The sequence below is a fragment of the Manis pentadactyla genome, chromosome 5, assembly GCF_030020395.1.
Source record: "Manis pentadactyla isolate mManPen7 chromosome 5, mManPen7.hap1, whole genome shotgun sequence".
Classification (NCBI taxonomy): Eukaryota; Metazoa; Chordata; class Mammalia; order Pholidota; family Manidae; genus Manis; species Manis pentadactyla.
In genome coordinates, this window is record NC_080023.1 from 138924967 (window position 1) to 138952262 (window position 27296).

Here is a 27296-nt window from a genome sequence, read left to right on the forward strand (position 1 = left end):
ATCTGTGGCATCTTGCTGCACTGATGGACAGTGATTATCAAGTCCTCACCCATACTGCATTGGGGTAGGGGTGGGGACTTGATAATATGGGTAAATGTAGTAACCATATTGTTTTTTCATGTGAAACCTTCATAAGAGTGCATATCAATCATACTTGAATAAAAATTGAAAAAAATTTTCCCTCTTTACACAGCACATAGAAATAAATTCTTGTTGGATTTGTGGATTAAATGTATAAATAAACACCCTAAATCATAAAAACACTGAATGCTGTTATAGGAAAATTTGTTGTAACTTTAAGGTGGAAAAAATGCCTTCCCAAACATGATGAACTTCCCATGCCAAAAGAAAAAATAATGCCAAAAGTACCAAAGAAAACATAAAAGAAATGCTTGGTATACATATGACTTTAAAATATATGTATAATTGAACATAACAGAAAAAATTAAAAGCCAAGAAACAGAATTAGAAAAATACTTAAAATACATTTAAAAGACAAATTATTGATATAAGGATATATAGAAAGAACTCTAAGTCAGTAAGAAAAATCAAGTTAATAAAATGAGAAAAGATATGAATAAATAATTCAGGAGTAAATTTAAATGACTAATAACCATATGAAAAGAAGCTCAGGCTCACTATTAATCAGGAAAAGTGAAAATTAAGACAGAACAAAAAACATGTTCACCTATCAGACTGGCAAAAAAAAAAATGTTGAAAATACTAACATATCACGTGCCAGTGAGGAAGCAAGCTCTCTCAGGTACTGTTGACTGAAATTTACCATGGTGAGCTTTTTTGAAAGGGCAATTTGCCAATCTCTCAGAAGTTAAAATGTACATCCTTGGACACAGAAAGTCACTTAAATAAATTATACTCAAATAAATGCATGTACTATTCACTGAAGAATTATTTGCAGTAATAAAAAATGGGAATGTAAATAATCAAATATCCGTATTATGGAATCTCACCATACAATATCAAAAGGAGTGAGGTAAACCTGTACTGGCATGTGAGGATCTCCAGGCACACAGGTAGGTGAAAAAAAATTAGTCACAACGGTATGTATGATATGATTCCATTTAATTAAGAAAAGCACAGAGTAAGTGCAAATGAGTGTATGTGTAATTAAGTGCATTAAAAAGCCAGGCAGGATGCACAAAGACATTGCCTTTGCTTAGTATTTATTTCCATAATAAAAAGGAAAGGGAAAATAGACATGAGTTTGAGAAGGGGTTCTTCACTAGGGGTTGTCATAACCTGCCTGTTTTACAAATTGGCAGAGTACCAGCTGGTATGTGTTAGCAAAGCTCTACCTTATCAAAGTCAATCAGCCCTGCCTACTATTGTAGATTCCTTCATGCTAAGGGAAGTGGAGAGGTCTATATCGTAAAATAATTTAAAAACTATTTGACTAACATTTTAATGATCTATTGGAGATTACATGTGTATATACATATATATGTCGAGAATATAGACATATATATACACACACACGCACACACACACACACACACGAATAAATGTTGATCTTAGTATTCATTGTGGGGAATCTGTGATCTGATTCTACGGACGGTCTTATTTTACAAAATATTTCTAAAACTTTGATTTTGGAGTTGTTTTCCCAATCTGTGGCACATGTTCCCTTGCTAGATGCAACTGTGGAGAATATGCATCCCTTGCGAGAGTTCATATGGATTTTAGAAGCAGCCAGAAGACATTTGGTCCAAGCCTGGTTGGGAATATGGGGGATTTCTCTGGCCAGCAATTCCTGCTGCATTTAAAGCTATTGGTTTCTTAGTGATGTTTAAGTCAAGGAAGTGAGAAAGAAAGTTGTGCCAATACCCAAGGAAGAACAATTCCAGCAGAGGAAAAAGCAAGTGAAAAATCCCTGAGGTAGGTTCCTGTGAGCTGTACTTGAGGAAAAGCAAGTGGTCCCAGTGTTAGAGGGATGAGATGGAGACCTAAGAGGGCTGCATTCTGCAGAACTCAGTTAGCGCCTGGCTGGTATCCTGAGTGAAATGGGAAGGCATTAAAGGGTTTTAGGATTTGAAACCTGATGTAGGTTTTAAAGGAATCATATTGGTTATTAGTTGAGAAGGGTTGAGGTGAAAGCAGGGTACACCTAGGCAAGAGAAGATGGTTTGGACAAAGCTGGGGGCAGCTGGGGTGGTAAGAAATAATCCAATAACAAATACATTTTGAACATGCATTTTTGGCATGTATTTGGCAGCAGATTTGACTTAGGTGGAAGAAAAAAAGGAGTCAAAGATGACTCTGAGGTTTTTGGCTTATAACCTTTACTGATCTGGGAAAGACTGTAAGAGGACCAAGTCTGGAGGGGAAGCTTAAGTGCACCCTGGGAACACCACAACACAAAGTTTTGGATGTGCCAAGACTGAGTAATAGCTGGTGAGTGGGATCTACTGTACGGGTAGAAGGCTTGGCCCTTGGCTCTTGGAGCCCAGATGTCTACTCCATGGTGATGAGAGGTAGGGGGAGGTCAGGGTGTGAGAATAGGAGCAAGTAAGTGGTGGTGGTGGGGATGTATGGAAGTTCTGGCATTTTTCCATTTCCTTAATGAAATAGGAAGCAAAATTATCCACTGAACGTCAGGTAGATCAAGAAATGTTGGTGGTTTGGGAGGAAAGGAGAAGGTATGATATTGTCATCCTCAGGAATTGGTGATGAAAGGTGCTAAGGTAACATAATGTGATTGGCAAACAGCACTGGAGGTCTCCTTGGGGCTAGTGGTCCTGAACTTAATGGGAGACCCATCAGCATGCGGTGGGGTAGATCCAGTTGAGGCCCCCTGGAATTTAAGCTGGGTAAAAGGAAGAAAAAGTGGAATGGGGGAGTACAGGAGAGGAAAGAGCATTAAGGTATCACAGGCACCAGGGACAGGGTGGGGTAAGAGGAGATGGAAGCAGTGCTGGAGGGAGAGGGCTGGTAATGGCAATGCCTGAGTAGGCCGTCTGAGCAGACCATCTGATTTCAGTGTGCATCCAAGGTTGAGAACACCAATGTAGTCTAAGCAGCCCTCAAGTTGCTCATCTAGCTAAGTTTCCAGGGCCACAGTAATAAGGCACAGGCAGGCTAGGACTGCCTTTCCTGGAACCGAGTAGATGTCTGTGCATGTGAAAGAACTGAGCTGTTGCCGTCTGGATGCAGGTGTTAACTGAACTTCCAATAGAACGTCTAGCTTCTCACCCTTCAGCATGTTTCACATTACCTAGGGATAGTGATAAAGTAACAATTCTGCTTCAAATGTTCTGGGCTGGGCCTGAGAGCCTGTATTTCTAACAAGCTCTCATGTACTACAGGCGAGAAGGATCAACATGTGGTCCCTGGGCCAGTAGCACTGGTACCAGCTGGGAGCATGTTAGAGACGTAGAGTCTTGGTCCCACCCAAAAGAAGAACTGGCATGATCTCCAGACCATTTGTATGTACAGGAAGGTTTAAGAAACATTGCTCTAAAACACTGGTTTCTAACTCTGGCTACACACGAGAATCACCTCATAGGCTATCCACCAGCTAGGGAACACCACAACACAATTAAAGCAGAATATTTGTGGATAGAGCCCAGATATTAGCTTTTAAAGCTTCTCAACAGATTCCAATGTGCAGCTAAGGGTGAGAAGTACTGGCCTACTGTTACCATCACACATTGGGTACTGGATAACTGAAGTTCCCAGGGAAACCCAAGTGAAGCTCTGTGACTTTAGACCAACCCAAGTCCAAACAGGAAGACCAGTGCTTTGGCCATCTCTTTGCTTTGGATATTATACCTCACACCCTGTGACTTTAATGGACCCTATCTTTGAAATTACTCAGAAGGAAAGCTCTTTAGGTGAATCCTGCTGCTGTATCACGATGCAAAAGGTGGGTGCAAAATGTTACATTTTATTCATGCAAACAACTGGATATTTGTCTTAAAATTTTCTACAGTTACAACTTGCTGATACCTCTTTGTTTCATGTGGGAGTGAAAATCTCTAAGGATGGCCAGAAATGTCTGAAATTTACTTGTAGGAACACTGGGGACCATCCGGATCTAGCCTGAACACAGAATTGCAAATGGAATGTTTGGTAACAGGTTGGGGCTGTGGGGGGTGGGTCTTGCTGAACCTGTTATTCAAACCATAGGGATTGAGAAATGTTTTTAAAGTCTCTGATGATGCTTGACATTCATTTGATTATATTTGCTGACAACTTCTGGATTCTGTAAAGTTGGGCCATTACATATTGAGAAAGTAATTTACCTAGGGGTCTTTAATAAATTGCAATTCAACTCTGAAGTTACTTTTTACATATGTCCCTAAAATTAAGAGTTAAAAGAAGAATTTAAGCAAAAACATTTAAATCTCTTATCAATCTGTATTGTCCTTTTCTTTATCTGTGTCTTCTGCTTGTTGGGGGAGTCTATCTGAGATTATCAGGTGCCTGGGCCTGTGATTTTTGTAGTGCTTTCTTGGAGGGAGATTTTTATTTTCTATTCTTTTCACTAGGTTAGACTAAGTGTATCAGTAATGCTAAGTGAATCAGTACTCAAGTACAGGGGGTGGTCAGAGCCTTCATGTTTTGCAGTTAGTTTCAGTATTTGGGCTATGAATCAAAAGAAGAAGAAAAGAGATCCTAAATTTGGAGCAATGCTTTAGTTTGAATGGGTAGTTTGGTATTAGAGAAGTCATTCCAGTGAAAGAGAAAATAGGGAAACTGGATTAATACATCCTTATATTTTATTTAAGAAAAGAAAGAATTGAGGAGATAGACATGTCAATAAGCTTGGGTACTATAGCAATCATTTCCCTATTTGTATATATATATGTTGTATACCTTAAACATATATGATTTCTATTAAAAATAAAAATAAAAGAATGAACATACAGTAAAAGACTATAATTGGAAACAAAAACATCCATTTATGATCTTCTTTAAAACCATAATTGTTTTCTCCACCACATCATGGATGATGTGCTCTTTCCTAGTCATTTTGCTCAGGGCTGGCTTGTCTTATGGGATGATCTCATGGTTTATCTTATGAAACCTCCCAGTGACTGGTTTTTAGCATAAAGCAATGCTCATTTCTGCTAAAAAGAACTAGGAGTCATTGGAAAGCAGCATATTCCATGTCTCCAGCAAGAAACTTCAAGCTATGCCTCAGAAAGCTTGCTAATCTAAAGCAAGGTGACTGTCCAAAGTATGTGGCAGGAGGTAGTATTGAAAAGACAAGGTCAGCCTGAAGACAGGGTTTCACTAGACCAAGTCCCATGGAAAAGAATACAGCAACTGTACTCATGGCAGCTTATCAGACCTATTACCTCTGCAAGGCTCTAAATCTCTAAAAGGGATCAAAAGAAAGGAACACATAATAAAAAACATCCCCTATAAAAGATAAGTCTACTGGCTGATGCTTTCTACTTCATAGAGATCTCACAGGAGGGAAATCACAAATTTTGTGAAGAAATACATGATGCCGATTTATTTGACACAATATCTTGCTCCTGGGAAGTGGTTTGAACCGTTCTGCAGCAACAGTGACATGCTTTGCAGCACAGGTCGCTGTGTGCTGCTTGTGTCCCACTTTTCAGGACCCAAGCACTCCTTCTCCTGATGCTGGGAGTGTTGGAGGCTGACAGCTTGCTGAAGGGAGCTGCCTGGTTCACGATCACATCCCTTTCTGCTCACAATCCCATCTATCATCATGGAAGTCTCAATCCCCTTTGCTCAATCAAGAATGCTTCTGAAGGGCCTTTCCACCCCTAAAGCTCCCTGTGGGGTCCACAGAGGCCTGTGCTGAGACAGGGTCATCATCCATCTGCCCTGTCTTGCCCACTTTGCCCCCTCACAGGTGAATAGGTGTGGACCCCTGGAGCAAGCCAGTCACCTTCCTGCCTCCATTCCTGAATCTCAGAGGCTGCTTGCCTGAGAACCTGCTTGCCTGTATATAAATCCATCCTGCTGGAAATGTAAGCAATGCTTTAGTAAAGCCAAAATGAATAGCCCTGTTGGGTGGGTAGAGCAAAAATATTGAAACAGGTTAGAAAAGAGATGGCAGATCTGAAGCCTAAGCCTGTCAACAGATGCCACACCTGAGGAATTTACATTTGACTTGCCCATTTGTTCTAGTAAATAGTCTAGAATGTGTTGATTTATTGTGCACCTGTTACTTAAATCTGGGGAGCAGACTGATTGGTGATGAGACCTTCTAGACCAGGACAGCTGGTGTCAGGAAAGGGCTGTGGAGATCCTTTTGGGAATAACCAAGGGGAACTTGCTTTCTCATTCCAGTTTCCCAGTTTTATGATCAGCTCCGCTAAGGCCTGGGAAAACTGTTTCCTTCTCTGGGAGCATGCTGCCTTGTTTCATGCTTGATGGAACCATTTCTATAACCTTAACCATTCAAAAACCTTTATATCCTCAAAACGGTATCTGTGGCGATCTTTTTGCCAATGGAGGACCATTCTGTTATGATGCGTGTCCCACTGCCATCCTCGTGTCTGATCACAGTAGAAATTTGGATTACCCTTATTTTCTCTGTTTTAACTTCTGTGTACTCACCCACCCAGACTTGTTGATTCTATTTCCTAAATATCTCCCTAATTCTCTCTTCTTCATTCCATCTACCTCTTCCCTAGTTAAACACAAATTATCTCTTTCCTAAATTATTATAAGGCTTTTAATTGTCACATTGCTTCTCGTCTTGAAATGCAATTCCATCTCTAACATCTATTAAATTCTTTCAAGTTCTTCTCTCCCTTTCTCTATTTTTTTCTCTATAGGCCTTCCTTGGGAGATCTCACTACTTCTGTGGTTTTGATTAATGTTGATATGTTCATGATTTACTAAAGATGCCCCCATGTCCATATGAGACTTTTCTCTGGAGGTCTGGACATCTGTATCTCACTGCCAATTCCTCAAACTCAACTTGTCAAAAAATGAATTGGTGACTTTCTTCCTCTAACTGGTCTTCTTCCTTTATTCCCCATGTTAATAAATAATAGCACCTTCTTTTTTTTATTAAGGTATCATTAGTATACAATTTAATGAAGGTTTCACATGAGCAACATTGTAATACCACCTTCTTTTTAACCCAGCTGCCCAAGTCATAAACCTGAGTCCAATCTTTGATTTGTTTATCTCCCTAATTCCCCAAGTCTAACCAGCCATCCCAAACTCCATTTTACTTTTTAAAATTTAGTTTTATTTAAAAAAGAAAGTTTTGATACTGAGGTGCATACAATAAAATGCACAAATCTTAATGTACAGATAATTTTGACATGTGAATACACTCATGTAACCATTGACCAGATCAATATATCAAGCATTCTCACTATTTTTTTTTATCCCTTTCATTCCATTTTCTTAAACAACATTTTTTGGTCTTATCTCTTATCACCAACTTACTATCATTACCCTGGTCCCAGCCCAAGGTCTCACCTGCATTCTTCTTAAACCTGGATTCTGCATCAGCCCCTTAACTGTTTTTTTTTTTTTTTTTTGTCTCCATAGTGTCCTCCTGCAATTGCTTTTCCACGGGGCAATAAACATGATCTTTCTCATATTCAAATCTGCATTCCTCTGCCTGAAAACTCTCAATGCCTTCCCAATGTTCTTATAATAAATACCTATGGTTTATAAAAACCTATTATGGTCTGGTCCCAACTTGCCTCCCAGTCTTTCTCCCCACAAACTCCCTCTCTCAGTAACAAAAATGTCAGTGATCAGAATTCCTTGGTTCCCGCATGAACAATGTGTTCCCTCGCCCCTGGGACATTTGGCAGCATGTTTCCACTCCCTCAAGACTCCATCTGTCGATCTTATCTTATTATTTACTCTTCAATCTTCAGGTCTCAATTTAATGTTCTCTTTTCCCCAGAAGCCTTCAATGAACACCAAGTTCAGTTTAGACATTTCTTTGCTCCCTTCATGCTCTCTACTTACCTCTAAAATGTCTCTTACCAACTTCTAATGCAATTGCCTTTTTTATGGTTAGCTCCCTGATGGCAAGAATGATATCTGCTTTGATTATTCTGGTATCCCCAGAGAGTAGCTTGGTGTCTGGCACAAAGTACATGCTCAAAAAGAATCTGGCCTTGATTAACTAATTAATGCATGACTTGGCACAAGCAGTGCACTCTTCTGAGAATCTCTTCCTTGCTCACTAGTCAAATTCTGTTCACCATTCAAGCCATAATATGGTGCCTTGTTGATTTGCTAAGGGAATCACAGGGCACAGATCACCCTTCTCCCTGTCATCACTTTTTGTCGTATGTTTTCCTCATGAGTCTGTTTTTATATGCTAGACCTCAAATTCTGTGATAGGACCTGCCTTCCATGCATAGTAGCACCCATTACCTGATATAGAGCATGTGTTCAAATACTTGCTAAAGGTTGGAGGGACTATAATAATAAAAATGGGCCTGCTTTTCTTCTGAAGGTAACCTCCTTGACTTAAAACAATTCCAGAAAAAAGTGTTCTTCATGATTTTTTCATGGATGCATTACTGTAATAAGTGTTTATCTTACCATGGGTACTAGCCATCAAATTACAGGATTTAAGGTTCTCTCATTAGATTTAAATTCATGCCTCACTTAAGTTCTGTGTTTAGCTATGTTCAAGGTTCCATCATGTGGAATGAGCCATGACTATAATAAGCACAGCATTCCAAAGCCATTTTTAGGAAGAAGAGATTCATGGCATCATAAATCATTTGAACCAATTGGAAAACAAATTAATAAAATGCAGGCTGTTTGCAGACCTCTGAATATTTCCAGGTTGTCCTGTTAGCTCTATTTGAAAAGAGGATGGCATAGACTTTCATAGGTTAACTATTGAAAGTATTTAGACCAGTGTTCTTAATTAGGGGGTAGATTTTGCACTCTGTGAGACATTTGGCAATGTCTAGAAGCATTTTGGATTGTCACAAGTGTGTGGGAGAATCTAGTGGCAGCCATAGGTACAGGCCAAGGATGCTATTATAAATCCTACAAGGCACAGGAAAGCCTCCCACACCAACGCATTTTCCAGCCCAAATATCAATAGTACGAAAGTTGAGAAGCTCTGACCTAGATGAATTAAAAATCTCGCATTTCACTCAGACATACTTTTCTATTTCAGAATAGATCATAGACAATACTCATTTACAATGAGAAGATCAGAGTGTAGTCCTAGCCATGTGTCTTTGCACTTAGAGTTTGATCTATTCATCTCTAAAACAGTATTTAAATATTAATATCATGGGATTATCATAAAAAATAAATATGCTAATGTATGAGAAAACCCTTAGTTCAGTATCTGGAATATAGTAGTTGCTCAATAATCATTTGTAGAAACAAGTCCATGAAAATGCAAGGGATGGTGTTTCAGGAGTGGACATGAGTACAAGTTACCCTGAGTATTTCCTGAGTGCCCCACTCTTTTTCAGTATCTGTGCATGCACCATTACTTTGAGAACACTAGAGGAAAACAGCATTGACAAAGATGCTGGAAGTGTACTTACGTACTTTTTGTTCATCTCGCTCTATAGCTGTGTTGCATTTTTCTATTCTCCAGTTTCTCAAAAAGTCTCTGAAATAGCCAAATAGGGTTACAACTCCATATCCAAAATAAGTGAGAACCATAACGTGAAGAGGTGCTTCTTCAAAAGATTCAATAACTGGTTTATCATAAATATGTGGCTTCCCATTTTGCTGAAAACACAAAAGAAAACAGAAGGTTAGGTCTCTTCCATTACAATAAGCTATGATGCTTAAAATCATGGACTTTCAACCTTCTAAATTTCCAAGAACATATATAAGATTGTAAAAGGTGCTTGGAAAAAAATAGAATTTGATCATTGAGGAGGGTAATCAAAAGTATACATTTTATTTTACAACTCTCTAATGAAATCATTGATTCAGGCAAAAATTCTCAACAGTGGCTAGACTCAATAAGTGAAAAATTAAAGTATCACCCACCCCACAGGTTACTCCCTAATCACAAAACTAAGGTTTTTACCTTAACCAGGTGATCAGATTACATCACAGATGCTACTCAGATTACATCACAACTAGCTACTCTGTGCTCTCTCATGGTGTAATATTCAATACATTAATGAAACATTTAACCTGAATTTAGTCAAGCTCTTACATCTAACTTCCTTTTCATAAGAAATATCATGATAGAGGAACATGGTGAATGACTCCATGAGGCAACAATCAGATGATCCACAATGTGGAAATTTCTATATGATAACTGACCTGGTCTTTAAAAGCAAAAATAAACAAATGGGACCATAGCAAAACAAAGCTCATGCACAGCAAAGGAAACAATCAGTAAAAGGAAAAGGCAACCTAGGGAATGGGAAAAAAAATACTTGCAAACTATCTATCTGACAAGGGGTTAATACCCAAAACATATAACTCATACAACTCAAAAAACTCAAATAACTTGATTTAAAAATGGGCAAAGGACCCAAATAGACATTTTGCCAAAGAAAACATATGAAAGCCCAAAAGGCACGTGAAAAGATGTACAACATCACTAATCATCAGGGGAATGTAAATCAAGATCACTAAGGGGTACTACCTCGTACCAGTTAGGATGACTGTTACCAAAAAGACAAGGAAGAACAAACATTGGTGAGGATGTGCAGTAAAAGCAATCCTTGTATACTGTTGGTGCAAGGTAAATGGGTACAACTGTTATGGAAAACAGTATGGAATTTCCTCAAATAATTAAAAAATAGAACTACTGCATGATCTGGCAATCTCACTTCTGGGTACAATCCACAGGAAATTAAATCAGTACCTTGAAGAGATGTCTGCCACCCTATGTTTGTTGCATCATTATTCACAATTGTGAAGATACAGAAACAATCTAAGTGTCTGCAGGTGGATGAATGGATTGAGAATATGTGTTTATACATAAACACACACACACTGTGGAATATACTAGAATATGCTAATATTTTAATACACACATACATGCTATATAGAATATATTGAATATTAAAGGATATTGTTCAGCCATACAAAAGATGGAGATCCCACCATTTGCACTGGCTTGGATGAACCTGGAGTACATTCATTATGCTAAAGGAAATGAGCCAGACACAGAAAGACAAATTCTGTATGATCTCAATTATACATGGAATCTAAAAAAGCTGAATTCACAGAAGCAGAGTAGAACGGTTGTTGCCAGGGACTGGGGGGTGAGAGCAATGGGAGGTGTTGGTAAAAAGACATAAACCTTCAGTTATAGGATGAAAAAATTCTGGGGTTGATTGTACAACATGGTTACTACAGGTAAGAATACTGTATAATATAACTGAAATTTAATAAGACAGTACCTCTAAAGTGTTCTCACCACAGACAAAAATGGTAACTAGGTGAGGGTGATGGATATGTTAACTAGCTTGATTTACAAAGTATACCTATATCAAGTCATGTACATGTTATAGAATTTTAATTTGTCTAATTGTACCTCAATCAAGCTGGGAAAAATAAAAGAAGAGGGAAAATGGGTGGGGAAGGGGACTTAAGAGCCACAAACAAATGTAGTATGTGTTCTTTAATTGGATCCTATTCTTTTGTTTCTGTAAAAAAAAAAAAAAGGTTAAAAAATACATATTTTGCACAACTGTGGAAATCCAGATGTGGACTGGAAATATATCTTATTATGGAATTATTGTTGATTTTGCTAGGTGTATACTGGTAGAATGTATTAATTTAACTGGTAGAAAACGTATACACCTAGTTACGTGGGAGAATGTTAATCTTTGTCGATGCATGCCAAAGTATTAGGAGGGTGAAGTGTTATGACAGTCGTGATTTTCTTTCAAATGGTCCATCAAAAATTAAATATATACATGAGGCGATTTTGGGAAAATGTTAATAACTGTTGACAATAGAGGTTATATTGATGTTTGTTAGATTATTTTTTACTTTCTGCATATTTGAAATTTTTCATCATAAGAAGGTAAAGAAAATATTTCTCTTACTTTAGGTGTCAACATTCCAGTAGAAAGTAGATTTTTAGTACCAGTGATGTATATAATACATCATTCTGATCCCTGCCTAATCGATTCACACACAGTAGCTGAATCAATGTTGGTTCGATGGATTAGTGAGTAAATTATTCCTAATGCTAATATTTAATTAAGTTTAGTCTGTAATAAACTTTTATACATTCATTATTTCATTCAACAAATATAATGCATGGCACAGATTCCCCATTTTCCAATGAGATGATATATAAGAAGTGTTTTGACCACTTGGAATAACTTTTAGTTATTTATAGGAAAGTGCCAAACGTCTACTAATACTTAATGTATTAATTTAGTTTATACATATATATTTAGAATGATGTCTTATATAACATCATTTTAATTGGAACCACTCTTTTTGCTGTTCTCATAATGTTTATCATCATTACAGGCACTGTTTGATTCCATCAACAGTTTTCAAGAGCAATTTGCCTTCATTTCCTTTATGTTGTTTGAAGTGCAGTACCCTTGGAACTGCTAGGTGACTTAGTCACTGGAAGTTTTATCCCAAGCCAAAAAAATAAGTCACCATCACAAAAATCTATCTGTAGAACATTTTTGATCTCTACATTGTTTTTAAAGCAATTTTTAGAAGGCCTTTTCATACTGATTCAACACTTGAATTGTTAAGCCAAAACCCCATGAAATATTATTATATCATATGAAAGTTCTCTACTTCCTTATTTATCCATTCTACCAGGTTACTTCTCTAGACACCCCAAACATGGATGGATGTTGCTCGTATCCAGTGTGTCTTTCCCAAACACTACTTGGTGGCTTAAAATAATGAAAGTGAGAGAACATTGCTTTATATGAAGTCTTGAATGAAAGGTTTTAATAAATGTCTTGGATTTGTGAATACAGGCATTTATTGGGTGCTCACTATAAGCAGCTATGTGCTAATGTCTGGGGATTCAAAGATGCAGACGACAGACCCAGTCTCTGCTATTGACTTAGCGACCTCCCGCTCACCATGTCCTCACACTAGTCCTGGAGGGTCTGATGGACAGCTGACCTTCCTATTCTAGTGCTGACCTCTGGCTCCCTTCCTTGGCTCTGCTCTGTGCTTGAACTTTGGACTGTATCTGTCTCCAGCATTCCAAGTGACCTCTTGACCTGGTTAAGATCCATCTGCTGGGTTCTTCCACACCATGGTGACACACTATTAGTGTCCTTCCTGGACTTGTCAGACTCCCACAAAAGGGGCTGAGTTCCTCATGAAGGAAGATTTGATGGCTGGTTCTGCACAAGGTTAAGGAAGAGGAAAATGAATAAATATCTGCAAGGAGCATTATAGTATTGCTGATAAGAAGAAAGGAGGAATGAAAAGGAGGGCTACTTACAGGGGAAAGGCAATGAGTAGCAACTGGTGCTGGGTGGGAAGTGGTGATCCTTGCTGAAGTGGGATTATTTGCTGAGTAGTTAGGGATGCTGGAATAGTTGAAAGGCCTTGGCTTAAAGTAGAGGACTGGGGAGTCAGTTACCATGAGGTAGAGTTTATGCCATGGTTGAAGGTGAATGTGCTAAAGGACAAATTATAACGAGAGAAGAGAAGTAGGCTTGGGACAGGATTTGGGACCCACTGCTTTTAAGGGCACCCTAGAAGAAGAAAGGTAAGTGAAGGGGGCTTGATGTGGGTGGCTTCCAGAAACTTGATTTAGCCTGCTCACAAATTAACCCCTTTGGTTGACCCAGAGGAGGCTAAATTATGTAGGTGCATATAAAGAGATAGGCTGCTGGAATGTTCAAGGCCATCCTTTGAAGATCCACAAAAGGTTTTCCTTTCCTGGCTTCATATCCCTTTCTAAGCTTCATATGTAGCCAAATCAAACAGAACATTTCCTCTGAAATCCATGGGAACTTCCTGTGTGAACTGGCTGCAGGCAAGCCTGCACTGTACATAACAGACAAATCTACCTAGATGCAAATAAAACCCTTTGCTGGGTGTACAAGCTAAGCCTGTGTGACTATTTTGTTTGCCCCAGTGACTTGTTCCAGAATAAAGTTATAATACCAAGGAGAAATTTTCAACAATGTCCATTAGCCCAAACCAATATCTACATTACTCTCTTTCCTATGATTTTAGTTGTTTTAATTTAATTTAAAGGAATTTTAGGTAATCTTATTTGGCAGGGAGAAAAATGAGATACCTTCATGGGGAGCAAAATTATCTGGAAATGGATAGGTCTTTTTTAACAGATGGAAAGTGACTCATTCACTATATTCTTTTATTTAAAACCAAAGTCAGTCATACCTCTTGGGAAAGGTTTATTCATGTGGGGCTGGGTAGTTATTTTGAAATATGAGATTTTGTTTCATTAAAGTAAATGAAGCATAAAATCTTGCTTACTAAGTTTGCTGGCTGAGGCTCACACAGCATGGTGATCTGTAACGCACTTTCTATGTTTTATGTTTTCTTTCACTGCCTTAAAAATAAACAGATCCTGAGCCACCTTGCCCAGAATGCCTGGTCACTTGGGTGACACCCCAGTGTTCGTCTACTTCCTGCATCCCTGTCATATCTGGGAATAAACAAGGTGCTGGGGCAGGCTGGGAGGGCCCACTTTTACAGATCATTACTCTTCTATCCAAATTAGCAGTCCTTTTACTGGCTGCCTGTTTTGCATTCTCCTGGGCTAAGATTAGAGGGACAATGAAACATAAATACAGTCCCTTTGTCCCAGAGTATTACGATAGAATAATTGATAGTGTAATGGTGGATGGGGGGAAGGGGACCATAACATACAGCAGAAACTATTGTTGGTTTCTAGGGTGGCACTAGGGTGCCATTGTGGCTTTAGGTTCTAGGTTGTGTGCCATTGTGGTTCTAGGTTGGCACAATGTGCCATTGTGGTTCTAGGTTGGCACTAGGGTGCCATTGTGAATGATAAGGAAAAAGAGACTTACTCTAGAGAGTATGCTGTGCTCAAAGGTGGGAGCTGGTTAGAGATCTGTGGAAATGGAGACCATTTCCATAATGGTGCAGGGAAGAACTCCTATAGACCATCGTTGCAGTAAAACAACCATATCTGGTAAAAAGTATAAAAATACAACCATTTAAATTATCTGGAAATTGTCTTGAAGGGCATAGAGTAAAACATTTACTCAAGAAAATCTACTGAGTATCAAAAAGTACAGCAAACATCTATCAGCATTTGAACCATGACCTGTTTCTTCCCTGTGCTGCTCACTCAGCATGGTAAGAGATCCACCAGCAGAGGTGGTCAAGAAGATGGGGCTCCCCATCCCCCAGCTCTAGTCTAAGGCTATGCTATTTCCCTGAGAAGAGCAAGCTGCCAGACTTTCTCATTACTCCTAGCTGTTTTTCAGAGCTAATGCCACACAAGTGTGACTGAGATGGGACTACTATTCCTCTACTGAACAACCACCCTTAGATGGAGGCTTCCTACCCTAGGCATGGCATGCTGACAATACTAGGGCCTCCATTGCTCTTGCCCCAGCTCATTAATAGTGTGGAATTCACAATTAAAAAATGGGCAAAGGACTTGAATAAATATTTGTCTAAAGATATACAAATGGCCAATAAGCACATGAAAGGTTGTACAACACCATTAGCCATTAGAAAACTGGAAGTTAAAATCACATGAGATACCACTTTACACCCACTTGGAAGGCTATAATAAAAACACAGATAATAACGAGTGTTAAAGATGTGAAGAAATTAATGATCCTTACATACTGCAGATCCTCTAAAGTTTAAATACAGAGTTATTGTATCCAAAAATTCTAGGCATATAACCCAGAAGAAATGCAAATACATGTCCATGCAAAAACTTGTACTCAAACCTATATTTTTAATATCATCATCATATTATTAAATAATATAGTAGTATTATTCATAATAGGTAAAAAGTGAAAACAACTCAAATTAAATTCATTAGCTGATAAATGGATAAATAAAATATGATATAGCTGCACTATGGATTATTTTTTGACAATAAAAAAGGAGAATTTTTGACACATGTTCTAACATGAATGAATTTTGAAAATAGCACAAAAACCCTCATATTGTATAATTCCACTTACATGAAATACTCAAATAGGTAAATCCACAGAGACAGAAAGCACATTAGTGGTTGACTCAGGGTGAAGAGTAGAGGCTGGAGAAAATAGACAGTGACTGCTAATGAGTATGAGTTTTGGGCAGGGAGTTGATGAAAATGTTCTAAAGTTTATTTTAGTGGGCTTGATTCACAGTGCACAACTCTTCAAATAAACTAAAAGTACTCAATTGTACACTTGAAATGGATGAATTTTGTGGTATTTGAACAATAAGCATGCATATTCATACAGTCCATGGAAAGCTGCTGCTTCTGCATCTGGTTGTTGAACTGAAGTTGCTGTAGGTCAGTAGCAAGGCCAACAATTAAGGAGACCTAAAACAGACAAGGGAGGACACATGTCCCACCAGGACAATTAGAATAGAGAAGGACAAACTAGCGTCCATGGCTATCTGGTACCACTGTCAACCTTGACGATAAGTACGTGTTGCACAAAATGTCGGAGCTCTTTGCCATGAATATGCACACACATTAGCCCCAGGATTTATTGAAGCTGAAAGAGATCCAGCAGGATCAGATAGGGTCAAAAGCCTACTTGCTGCTCTTGCCAACAAATGGAGCCCATAGATAGCTAACGAAGTTTACACGTTGCAACTGTATCTTGTGCCCTGTGCCGGCTGTTAGATTATAATGACTACCCTCTACCTTCATCCTCCTAACATTACACAACTTTCTCTTGGTTCCAACCCAACTCTAGAAATTCTTAAAAATAAAGTTCCAGAGGAAGGGCGGAAGATGGCGGCGTGAGTAGAGCAGCGGAAATCTCCTCCCAAAACAACATATATCTATGAAAATATAACAAAGACAACCCTTCCTAGAATAAAGACCAGAGGACACAGGACAATATCCAGATCACATCCGCACCTGAGAGAACCCAGCGCCTCGTGAAGGGGGTGAGATACAAGCCCCGGCCCCGCGGGAGCCGAGCGCCCCTCCCCCCAGCTCCCGGCGGGAGAAGAGCAGGCAGAGCGGGAGGGAGACGGAGCCCAGGACTGCCGAACACCCAGCCCCAGCCATCCGGGCCAGAGTGCAGGGCGCTCGATACTAGGAAAAGAGGGCAGCAAGAACAGTGAGCGGGCACTGGAGGCTGGGCGACAGAGGGCATAAGAAAAGCGCGCGACCATTTTTTTTTTGCTTTTTTGCTGTTTTGTTTTGGCGAGCGCTTTTTTTTTTTTTTTTTTTTTTAATAATTATTATTTATTGAAGGGTAGTTGACACACAGTATTACATTACATGAGTTTCAAGTGTACAACACAGTGGTAGAACATTTATATACATAATTCTAGGTTCCAGCTATCACCCTACCAGGCTGTTACAATATCTTGACTATATTCCTTATGCTATACATTACATCCCGGTTACTAATTTATTTTACCATTGGAAGTCTGTCCTTTTTTTTTTTTTTTTTTGTGAGGGCATCTCTCATATTTATTGATCAAATGGTTGTTAACGACAATAAAATTCTGTATAGGGGAGTCAATGCTCAATGCACAATCATTATTCCACCCCAAGCCTAATTTTTGTCAGTCTCCAATCTTCTGAGGCATAACAAACAAGTTTTTACATGTAGAACAAATTCTTACATAATGAATAAGTTACATAGTGAACAGTACAAGGGCAGTCATCACAGAAACTTTCGGTTTTGCTCATGCATTATGAACTATAAACAGTCAGTTCAAATATGAATACTCATTTGGTTTTTATACTTGATTTATATGTGGATACCACATTTCTCTCTTTATTATTATTATTTTTAATAAAATGCTGAAGTGGTAGGTAGATACAAGATAAAGGTAGAAAACATAGTTTAGTGTTGTAAGAGAGCACATGTAGATGATCAGGTGTGTGCCTGTAGACTATGTGTTAATCCAAGCTAGACAAGGGCAATAAAACATCCACGTATGCAGAAGATTTCTCTCAGAACGGGGGGGTGAGGTTCTAAGCCTCACCTCTGTTGATCCCCAATTTCTCACCTGATGGCCCCCCTGCGACTGTGCCTGTCTTAGGTTGTACCTCCCTTGAGGAATCTTACCCGTCTCTGGCTAACCAGTCATCTTCCGGGGCCATACAGGGAAATGTGAAGTTGGTAAGTGAGAGAGAAGCCTTATTGTTTGAAAAAGTTAGCTTTTTACTTCTTTGCATATTTATGCCCTGTGGCTTCTATGCCCAGCATTTGTCTTGAGGTATCTTTACCACTTGGAAGAATTATGATACTCGGTAAATTTGATATGAGGCACGAATTCTATTTAAGGGTTGTAATTAGGAAGGAAGAAGAAAAGCTATAGAAGTAGCAGGCGGAAGAAAACATGGGAAGATTGATTATTTCTTTGATATATCTTCTTGTAGAGTAACTTCAGCATGTATAGGTTTTAAGCTACTACTTAAATTGCACACACACATTAACATAATAGGAGTATAGTTACATAACCAAAGCATATCTGTAATTACCAGCCATCTGCAGTGAAACCAAGAAAACCAGTTAGGCACCTTAGGCATTTGTGAAAACTTATCTATGATATGGTGGATATTGTCCAACTGAACTTGAACAGTCTGAGAGAAATCAGACAAATTAAAACAACCCATTCCTGGGGACTGTTCACATGCCATATGTTCTTTTAACAATAAATAGTTTGTAGTTGTAAGACTTTGGAGCGCTACAATTTGCACTTCTCCAAATTCTTGGTTGAGTTCCAACAGTATAGATCCAGTCCAATTTTGTTGTTTTACTGTATGCACAGGCCAGCTTAGATATCTCCTTCCTCATTCCCATGGCAGGTCCAGGAACTGGTGGGATGAGTGCATCTACAGCTGTAGCAGTGCGTGGATCTTTGTTGGGGTTTTTTGATGATCATCTTCTGGCATGAGTCTTCCAGAGGGTGCAGATGTTGGAAGTTCTTTTTCATATCGTATCTTAGTTCATTTTTGGGGTAGCCCAATTAGGCTTTGATCCTCTGTATAAACACAAACAGACCCTTTGCCTACACTTTTATATGCCCTTTATACCCTTGTGTAGAACTCGTTGGAGGTTACCACACAGGAACTGCCCTTTTTTTTTTTTTTTTTTTTGCTATCACTAATCTACACTTACATGACGAATATTATGTTTACTAGGCTCTCCCCTATACCAGGTCTCCCCTATAAACCCCTTTACAGTCACTGTCCATCAGCATAGCAAAATGTTGTAGAATCACTACTTGCCTTCTCTGTGTTGTACAGCCCTCCCTTTTCTCCTACCCCCCATGCATGTTAATCTTAATACCCCCCTACTTCTCCCCCCCTTATCCCTCCCTACCCACCCATCCTCCCCAGTTCCTTTCCCTTTGGTACCTGTTAGTCCATTCTTGAGTTCTGTGATTCTGCTGCTGTTTTGTTCCTTCAGTTTTTCCTTTGTTCTTATATTCCACAGATAAGTGAAATCATTTGGTATTTCTCTTTCTCCGCTTGGCTTGTTTCACTGAGCATAATACCCTCCAGCTCCATCCATGTTGCTGCAAATGGTAGGATTTGCCCTTTTCTTATAGCTGAGTAGTATTCCATTGTGTATATGTACCACATCTTCTTTATCCATTCATCTATTGATGGACATTTAGGTTGCTTCCAATTCTTGGCTATTGTAAATAGTGCTGCAATAAACATAGGGGTGCATCTGTCTTTCTCAAACTTGATTGCTGCATTCTTAGGGTAAATTCCTAGGAGTGGAATTCCTGGGTCAAATGGTAAGTCTGTTTTGAGCATTTTGATGTACCTCCATACTGCTTTCCACAATGGTTGAACTAACTTACATTCCCACCAGCAGTGTAGGAGGGTTCCCCTTTCTCCACAGCCTCGCCAACATTTGTTGTTGTTTGTCTTTTGGATGGCAGCCATCCTTACTGGTGTGAGGTGATACCTCATTGTAGTTTTAATTTGCATTTCTCTGATAATTAGCGATGTGGAGCATCTTTTCATGTGTCTGTTGGCCATCTGTATTTCTTTTTTGGAGAACTGTCTGTTCAGTTCCTCTGCCCATTTTTTAATTGGGTTATTTGTTTTTTGTTTGTTGAGGCGTGAGAGCTCCTTATATATTCTGGATGTCAAGCCTTTATCGGATGTGTCATTTTCAAATATATTCTCCCATACTGTAGGGATCCTTCTTGTTCTATTGATGGTGTCTTTTGCTGTACAGAAGCTTTTCAGCTTAATATAGTCCCACTTACTCATTTTTGCTGTTGTTTTCCTTGCCCGGGGAGATATGTTCAAGAAGAGGTCACTCATGTTTATGTCTAAGAGGTTTTCGCCTATGTTTTCTTCCAGGAGTTTAATGGTTTCATGGCTTACATTCAGGTCTTTGATCCATTTTGAGTTTACTTTTGTATATGGGGTTAGACAATGGTCCAGTTTCATTCTCCTACATGTAGCTTTCCAGTTTTGCCAGCACCACCTGTTGAAGAGACTGTCATTTCGCCATTGTATGTCCATGGCTCCTTTATCAAATATTAATTGACCATATATGTCTGGGTTAATGTCTGGATTCTCTAGTCTGTTCCATTGGTCTGTGGCTCTGTTCTTGTGCCAGTACCAAATTGTCTTGATTACTATGGCTTTATAGTAGAGCTTGAAGTTGGGGAGTGAGATCCCCCCTACTTTATTCTTCTTTCTCAGGATTGCTTTGGCTATTCGGGGTCTTTGGTGTTTCCATATGAATTTTTGAATTATTTGTTCCAGTTCATTGAAGAATGTTGCTGGTAGTTTCAGTGGGATTGCATCAAATCTGTATATTGCTTTGGGCAGGATGGCAATTTTGACGATATTAATTCTTCCTAGCCACGAGCATGGGATGAGTTTCCATCTGTTAGTGTCCCCTTTAATTTCTCTTAAGAGTGACTTGTAGTTTTCAGAGTATAAGTCTTTCACTTCTTTGGTTAGGTTTATTCCTAGGTATTTTATTTTTTTTGATGCAATTGTGAATGGAGTTGTTTTCCTGATTTCTCTCTCTGTTGGTTCATTGTTAGTATATAGGAAAGCCACAGATTTCTGTGTGTTGATTTTGTATCCTGCAACTTTGCTGTATTCCGATATCAGTTCTAGTAGTTTTGGGGTGGAGTCTTTAGGGTTTTTTATGTACAGTATCATGTCATCTGCAAATAGTGACAGTTTAACTTCTTCTTTACCAATCTGGATTCCTTGTATTTCTTTATTTTGTCTGATTGCCGTGGCTAGGACCTCCAGTACTATGTTAAATAACAGTGGAGAGAGTGGGCATCCCTGTCTAGTTCCCGATCTCAGAGGAAATGCTTTCAGCTTCTCGCTGTTCAATATAATGTTGGCTGTGGGTTTATCATAGATGGCCTTTATTATGTTGAGGTACTTGCCCTCTATTCCCATTTTGCTGAGAGTTTTTAACATGAATGGATGTTGAACTTTGTCAAATGCTTTTTCAGCATCTATGGAGATGATCATGTGGTTTTTGTCTTTCTTTTTGTTGATGTGTTGGATGATGTTGATGGACTTTCGAATGTTGTACCATCCTTGCATCCCTGGAATGAATCCCACTTGGTCATGGTGTATGATCCTTTTGATGTATTTTTGAATTCGGTTTGCTAATATTTTGTTGAGTATTTTTGCATCTACGTTCATCAGGGATATTGGTCTGTAGTTTTCTTTTTGGTGGGGTCTTTGCCTGGTTTTGGTATTAGGGTGATGTTAGCTTCATAGAATGAGTTTGGGAGTATCCCCTCCTCCTCTATTTTTTGGAAGACTTTAAGGAGAATGGGTATTATGTCTTCCCTGTATGTCTGATAAAATTCCGAGGTAAATCCATCTGGCCCGGGGGTTTTGTTCTTTGGTAGTTTTTTGATTACCTCTTCAATTTCGTTGCTGGTAATTGGTCTGTTTAGATTTTCTGTTTCTTCCTGGGTCAATCTTGGAAGGTTATATTTTTCTAGGAAGTTGTCCATTTCTCCTAGGTTTCCCAGCTTGTTAGCATATAGGTTTTCATAGTATTCTCCAATAATTCTTTGCATTTCCGTGGGGTCCGTCGTGATTTTTCCTTTCTCGTTTCTGATACTGTTGATTTGTGTTGACTCTCTTTTCTTCTTAATAAGTCTGGCTAGAGGCTTATCGATTTTGTTTATTTTCTCGAAGAACCAGCTCTTGGTTTCATTGATTTTTGCTATTGTTTTATTCTTCTCAATTTTATTTATTTCTTCTCTGATCTTTATTATGTCCCTCCTTCTGCTGACCTTAGGCCTCATCTGTTCTTCTTTTTCCAATTTCGATAATTGTGACATTAGACCATTCATTTGGGATTGCTCTTCCTTTTTTAAATATGCTTGGATTGCTATATACTTTCCTCTTAAGACTGCTTTTGCTGTGTCCCACAGAAGTTGGGGCTTAGTGTTGTTGTTGTCATTTGTTTCCATATATTGCTGGATCTCCATTTTGATTTGGTCATTGATCCATTGATTATTTAGGAGTGTGTTGTTAAGCCTCCATGTGTTCATGAGCCTCTTTGCTTTCTTTGTACAGTTTATTTCTAGTTTTATGCCTTTGTGGTCTGAAAAGTTGGTTGGTAGGATTTCAATCTTTTGGAATTTTCTGAGGCTCTTTTTGTGGCCTAGTATGTGGTCTATTCTGGAGAATGTTCCATGTGCACTTGAGAAGAATGTATATCCCGCTGCTTTTGGATGTAGAGTTCTATAGATGTCTATTAGGTCCATCTGCTCTACTGTGTTGTTCAGTGCTTCCGTGTCCTTACTTATTTTCTGCCCAGAGGATCTATCCTTTGGGGTGAGTGGTGTGTTGAAGTCTCCTAGAATGAATGCATTGCAGTCTATATCCCCCTTTAGTTCTGTTAGTATTTGTTTCACATATGCTGGTGCTCCTGTGTTGGGTGCATATATATTTAGAATGGTTATATCCTCTTGTTTGACTGAGCCCTTTATCATTATGTAGTGTCCTTCTTTATCTCTTGTTACTTTCTTTGTTTTGAAGTCTATTTTGTCTGATATTAGTACTGCAACCCCTGCTTTCTTCTCACTGTTGTTTGCTTGAAATATGTTTTTCCATCCCTTGACTTTTAGTCTGTACATGTCTTTGGGTTTGAGGTGAGTTTCTTGTAAGCAGCATATAGATGGGTCTTGCTTTTTTATCCATTCTGTTACTCTGTGTCTTTTGATTGGTGCATTCAACCCATTAACATTTAGGGTGACTATTGAAAGATATGTACTTATTGCCATTGCAGGCTTTAAATTCGTGGTTACCAAAGGTTCAAGGTTAGCCTCTTTAGTATCTTACTGCCTAACTTAGCTCGCTTATTGAGCTGTTATATACACTGTCTGGAGATTCTTTTCTTCTCTCCCTTCTTGTTCCTCCTCCTCGATTCTTCATATGTTGGGTGTTTTGTGCTGTGCTCTTTCTAGGAGTGCTCCCATCTAGAGCAGTCCCTGTAAGATGTTCTGTAGAGGTGGTTTGTGGAAAGCAAATTCCCTCAGCTTTTGTTTGTCTGGGAATTGTTTAATCCCACCGTCATATTTGAATGATAGTCGTGCTGGATACAGTATCCTTGGTTCAAGGCCCTTCTGTTTCATTGTATTAAATATATCATGCCATTCTCTTCTGGCCTGTAGGGTTTCTGTTGAGAAATCTGACGTTAGCCTGATGGGTTTCCCTTTATAGGTGACCTTTTTCTCTCTAGCTGCCTTTAACACTCTTTCCTTGTCCTTGATCTTTGCCATTTTAATTATTATGTGTCTTGGTGTTGCCCTTCTTGGATCCTTTCTGTTGGGGGTTCTGTGTATTTCCGTGGTCTGTTTGATTACTTCCTCCCCCAGTGTGGGGAAGTTTTCAGCAATTATTTCTTCTAAGATACTTTCCATCTCTTTGCCTCTCTCTTCTTCTTCTGGGACTCCTATAATACGGATATTGCTCCTTTTAGATTGGTCACACAGTTCTCTTAATATTGTTTCATTCCTGGAGATCCTTTTGTCTCTCTCTATGTCAGCTTCCATGCATTCCTGTTCTCTGATTTCAATTCCATCAATGGCCTCTTGCATTCTATCCATTCTGCTTATAAACCCTTCCAGAGTTTGTTTCATTTCTGCGATCTCCTTTCTGGCATCTGTGATCTCTTTCCGGACTTCATCCCATTTTTCTTGCGTATTTCTCTGCATCTCTGTCAGCATGTTTATGATTCTTATTTTGAATTCTTTGTCAGGAAGACTGGTTAGGTCTGTCTCCTTCTCTGGTGTTGTCTCTGTGATCTTTGTCTACCTTAGCTTTGCCTTTTCATGGTGATAGGAATAGTCTGCAGAACTGGGACGAGTGACGGCTGGAAGGACTTCCTTTCTTGTTGGTTTGTGGCCCTCCTCTCCTGGGAGAACAGCGGCCTCTAGTGGCTTGTGCTGCGCAGCTGCGCGCAGACAGGGTTTCTGCTTCCTGCCCGGCTGCTGTGGAGTTAATCTCCGCTGTTGCTGTGGGCGTGTCCTGGCTCGAGCAGCTACTCCAAAATGGTGGAGTCGCGTTGGAGCCGGAGCTGCTGGGAGGCTATTTATCTCCGTAAGGGGCCTCCCTGCTCCCTGCAGCCCAGGGGTTAGGGTGCCCAGAGATCCCGGATTCCCTACCTCTGGATTAAGTGGCCCGCCCTGCCCCTTTAAGACTTCCAAAAAGCACCCGCCAAAACAAAACAACGACCACAAAAAAAAACAAGAAAAAAAATTTTTTTAATTAAAAAAAAAAAAAATTTTTTAATTAAAAAAAAAAAGGTGGTCGTTCGTTTTTCTTTATTCTCCGGTGCCAGCCTCAGGCCTCTGCTCACCGGTCTTTCTGCCCTGTTTCCCTAATATTGGGGTCCCTGTCCCTTTAAGACTTGGCGAGCGCTTTTTGGAAGTCTTAAAGGGATAGGGACCCCAATACTAGGGAAACAGGGCAGAAAGACCGGTGAGCAGAGGCCTGAGGCTGGCACCGGAGAATAAAGAAAAACGAACGACCACCTTTTATTTATTTATTTATTTATTTTTTAATTAAAAAAATTTTTTTTTTTTAAATTAAAAAATTTTTTTTTCTTATTTTTTTTTGTGGTCGTTGTTTTGTTTTGGCGGGTGCTTTTTGGAAGTCTTAAAGGGGCAGGGTGGGTCACTTAATCCAGAGGTAGGGAATCCGGGATCACTGGGCACCCTAACCCCTGTGCTGCAGGGAGCAGGGAGGCCCCTTACGGAGATAAATAGCCTCCCAGCAGCTCCGGCTCCAACGCGACTCCACCATTTTGGAGCAGCTGCCCGAGCTAGGCCACGCCCATAGCAACAGCGGAGATTAACTCCATAGCAGCCGGGCAGGCAGCAGAAACCCTGTCTGCGTGCAGCTGCGCAACACAAGCCACTAGAGGTCGCTGTTCTCCCAGGAGAGGAGGGCCACAAACCAACAAGAAAGGAAGTCCTTCCAGCCGTCACTCATCCCAGTTCTGCAGACTATTCTTAACACCATGAAAAGGCAAAGCTAAGGTAGACAAAGATCACAGAGACAACACCAGAGAAGGAGACAGACCTAACCAGTCTTCCTGAAAAAGAATTCAAAATAAGAATCATAAACATGCTGACAGAGATGCAGAGAAATACGCAAGAGAAATGGGATGAAGTCCGGAAGGAGATCACAGATGCCAGAAAGGAGATCGCAGAAATGAAACAAACTCTGGAAGGGTTTATAAGCAGAATGGATAGAATGCAAGAGGCTGTTGATGGAATTGAAATCAGAGAACAGGAACGCATAGAAGCTGACATAGAGAGAGACAAAAGGATCTCCAGGAATGAAACAATATTAAGAGAACTGTGTGACCAATCCAAAAGGAACAATATCCGTATTATAGGGGTCCCAGAAGAAGAAGAGAGAGGAAAAGAGATGGAAAGTATCTTAGAAGAAATAATTGCTGAAAATTTCCCCACACTGGGGGAGGAAGTAATCGAACAGACCATGGAAATACACAGAACCCCCAACAGAAAGGATCCAAGAAGGGCAACACCAAGACACATAATAATTAAAATGGCAAAGATCAAGGACAAGGAAAGAGTGTTAAAGGCAGCTAGAGAGAAAAAGGTCACCTATAAAGGGAAACCCATCAGGCTAACATCAGATTTCTCAACAGAAACCCTACAGGCCAGAAGAGAATGGAATGATATATTTAATGCAATGAAACAGAAGGGCCTTGAACCAAGGATACTGTATCCAGCACGACTATCATTCAAATATGACGGTGGGATTAAACAATTCCCAGACAAACAAAAGCTGAGGGAATTTGCTTTCCACAAACCACCTCTACAGAACATCTTACAGGGACTGCTCTAGATGGGAGCACTCCTAGAAAGAGCACAGCACAAAACACCCAACATATGAAGAATCGAGGAGGAGGAACAAGAAGGGAGAGAAGAAAAGAATCTCCAGACAGTGTATATAACAGCTCAATAAGCGAGCTAAGTTAGGCAGTAAGATACTAAAGAGGCTAACCTTGAACCTTTGGTAACCACGAATTTAAAGCCTGCAATGGCAATAAGTACATATCTTTCAATAGTCACCCTAAATGTTAATGGGTTGAATGCACCAATCAAAAGACACAGAGTAACAGAATGGATAAAAAAGCAAGACCCATCTATATGCTGCTTACAAGAAACTCACCTCAAACCCAAAGACATGTACAGACTAAAAGTCAAGGGATGTAAAAACATATTTCAAGCAAACAACAGTGGGAAGAAAGCAGGGGTTGCAGTACTAATATCAGACAAAATAGACTTCAAAACAAAGAAAGTAACAAGAGATAAAGAAGGACACTACATAATGATAAAGGGCTCAGTCCAACAAGAGTATATAACCATTCTAAATATATATGCACCCAACACAGGAGCACCAGCATATGTGAAACAAATACTAACAGAACTAAAGGGGGATATTGACTGCAATGCATTCATTCTAGGAGACTTCAACACACCACTCACCCCAAAGGATAGATCCACTGGGCAGAAAATAAGTAAGGACACGGAAGCACTGAACAACACAGTAGAGCAGATGGACCTAATAGACATCTATAGAACTCTACATCCAAAAGCAGCGGGATATACATTCTTCTCAAGTGCACATGGAACATTCTCCAGAATAGACCACATACTAGGCCACAAAAAGAGCCTCAGAAAATTCCAAAAGATTGAAATCCTACCAACCAACT

General features: G+C 39.5%; 1 protein-coding gene across 4 annotated transcripts in view; it reads right to left on the minus strand.

Moving 5' to 3' along the window:
• Window positions 1–27296, minus strand: part of SPTLC3 (serine palmitoyltransferase long chain base subunit 3) — a 169743-nt gene that overhangs the window by 110474 nt on the left and 31973 nt on the right. For 2 of the 4 annotated variants that reach the window (XM_057502720.1, XM_036892253.2), the window contains exon 2: window positions 9508–9693. In XM_057502720.1, coding sequence (XP_057358703.1) covers window positions 9508–9693 — 186 coding nt within the window. Of the gene's footprint in view, window positions 1–9503; window positions 9694–14936; window positions 15059–27296 lie in introns of those variants that run through there. The other 2 variants (XM_057502722.1, XM_036892254.2) reach the window with 2 other exon arrangements.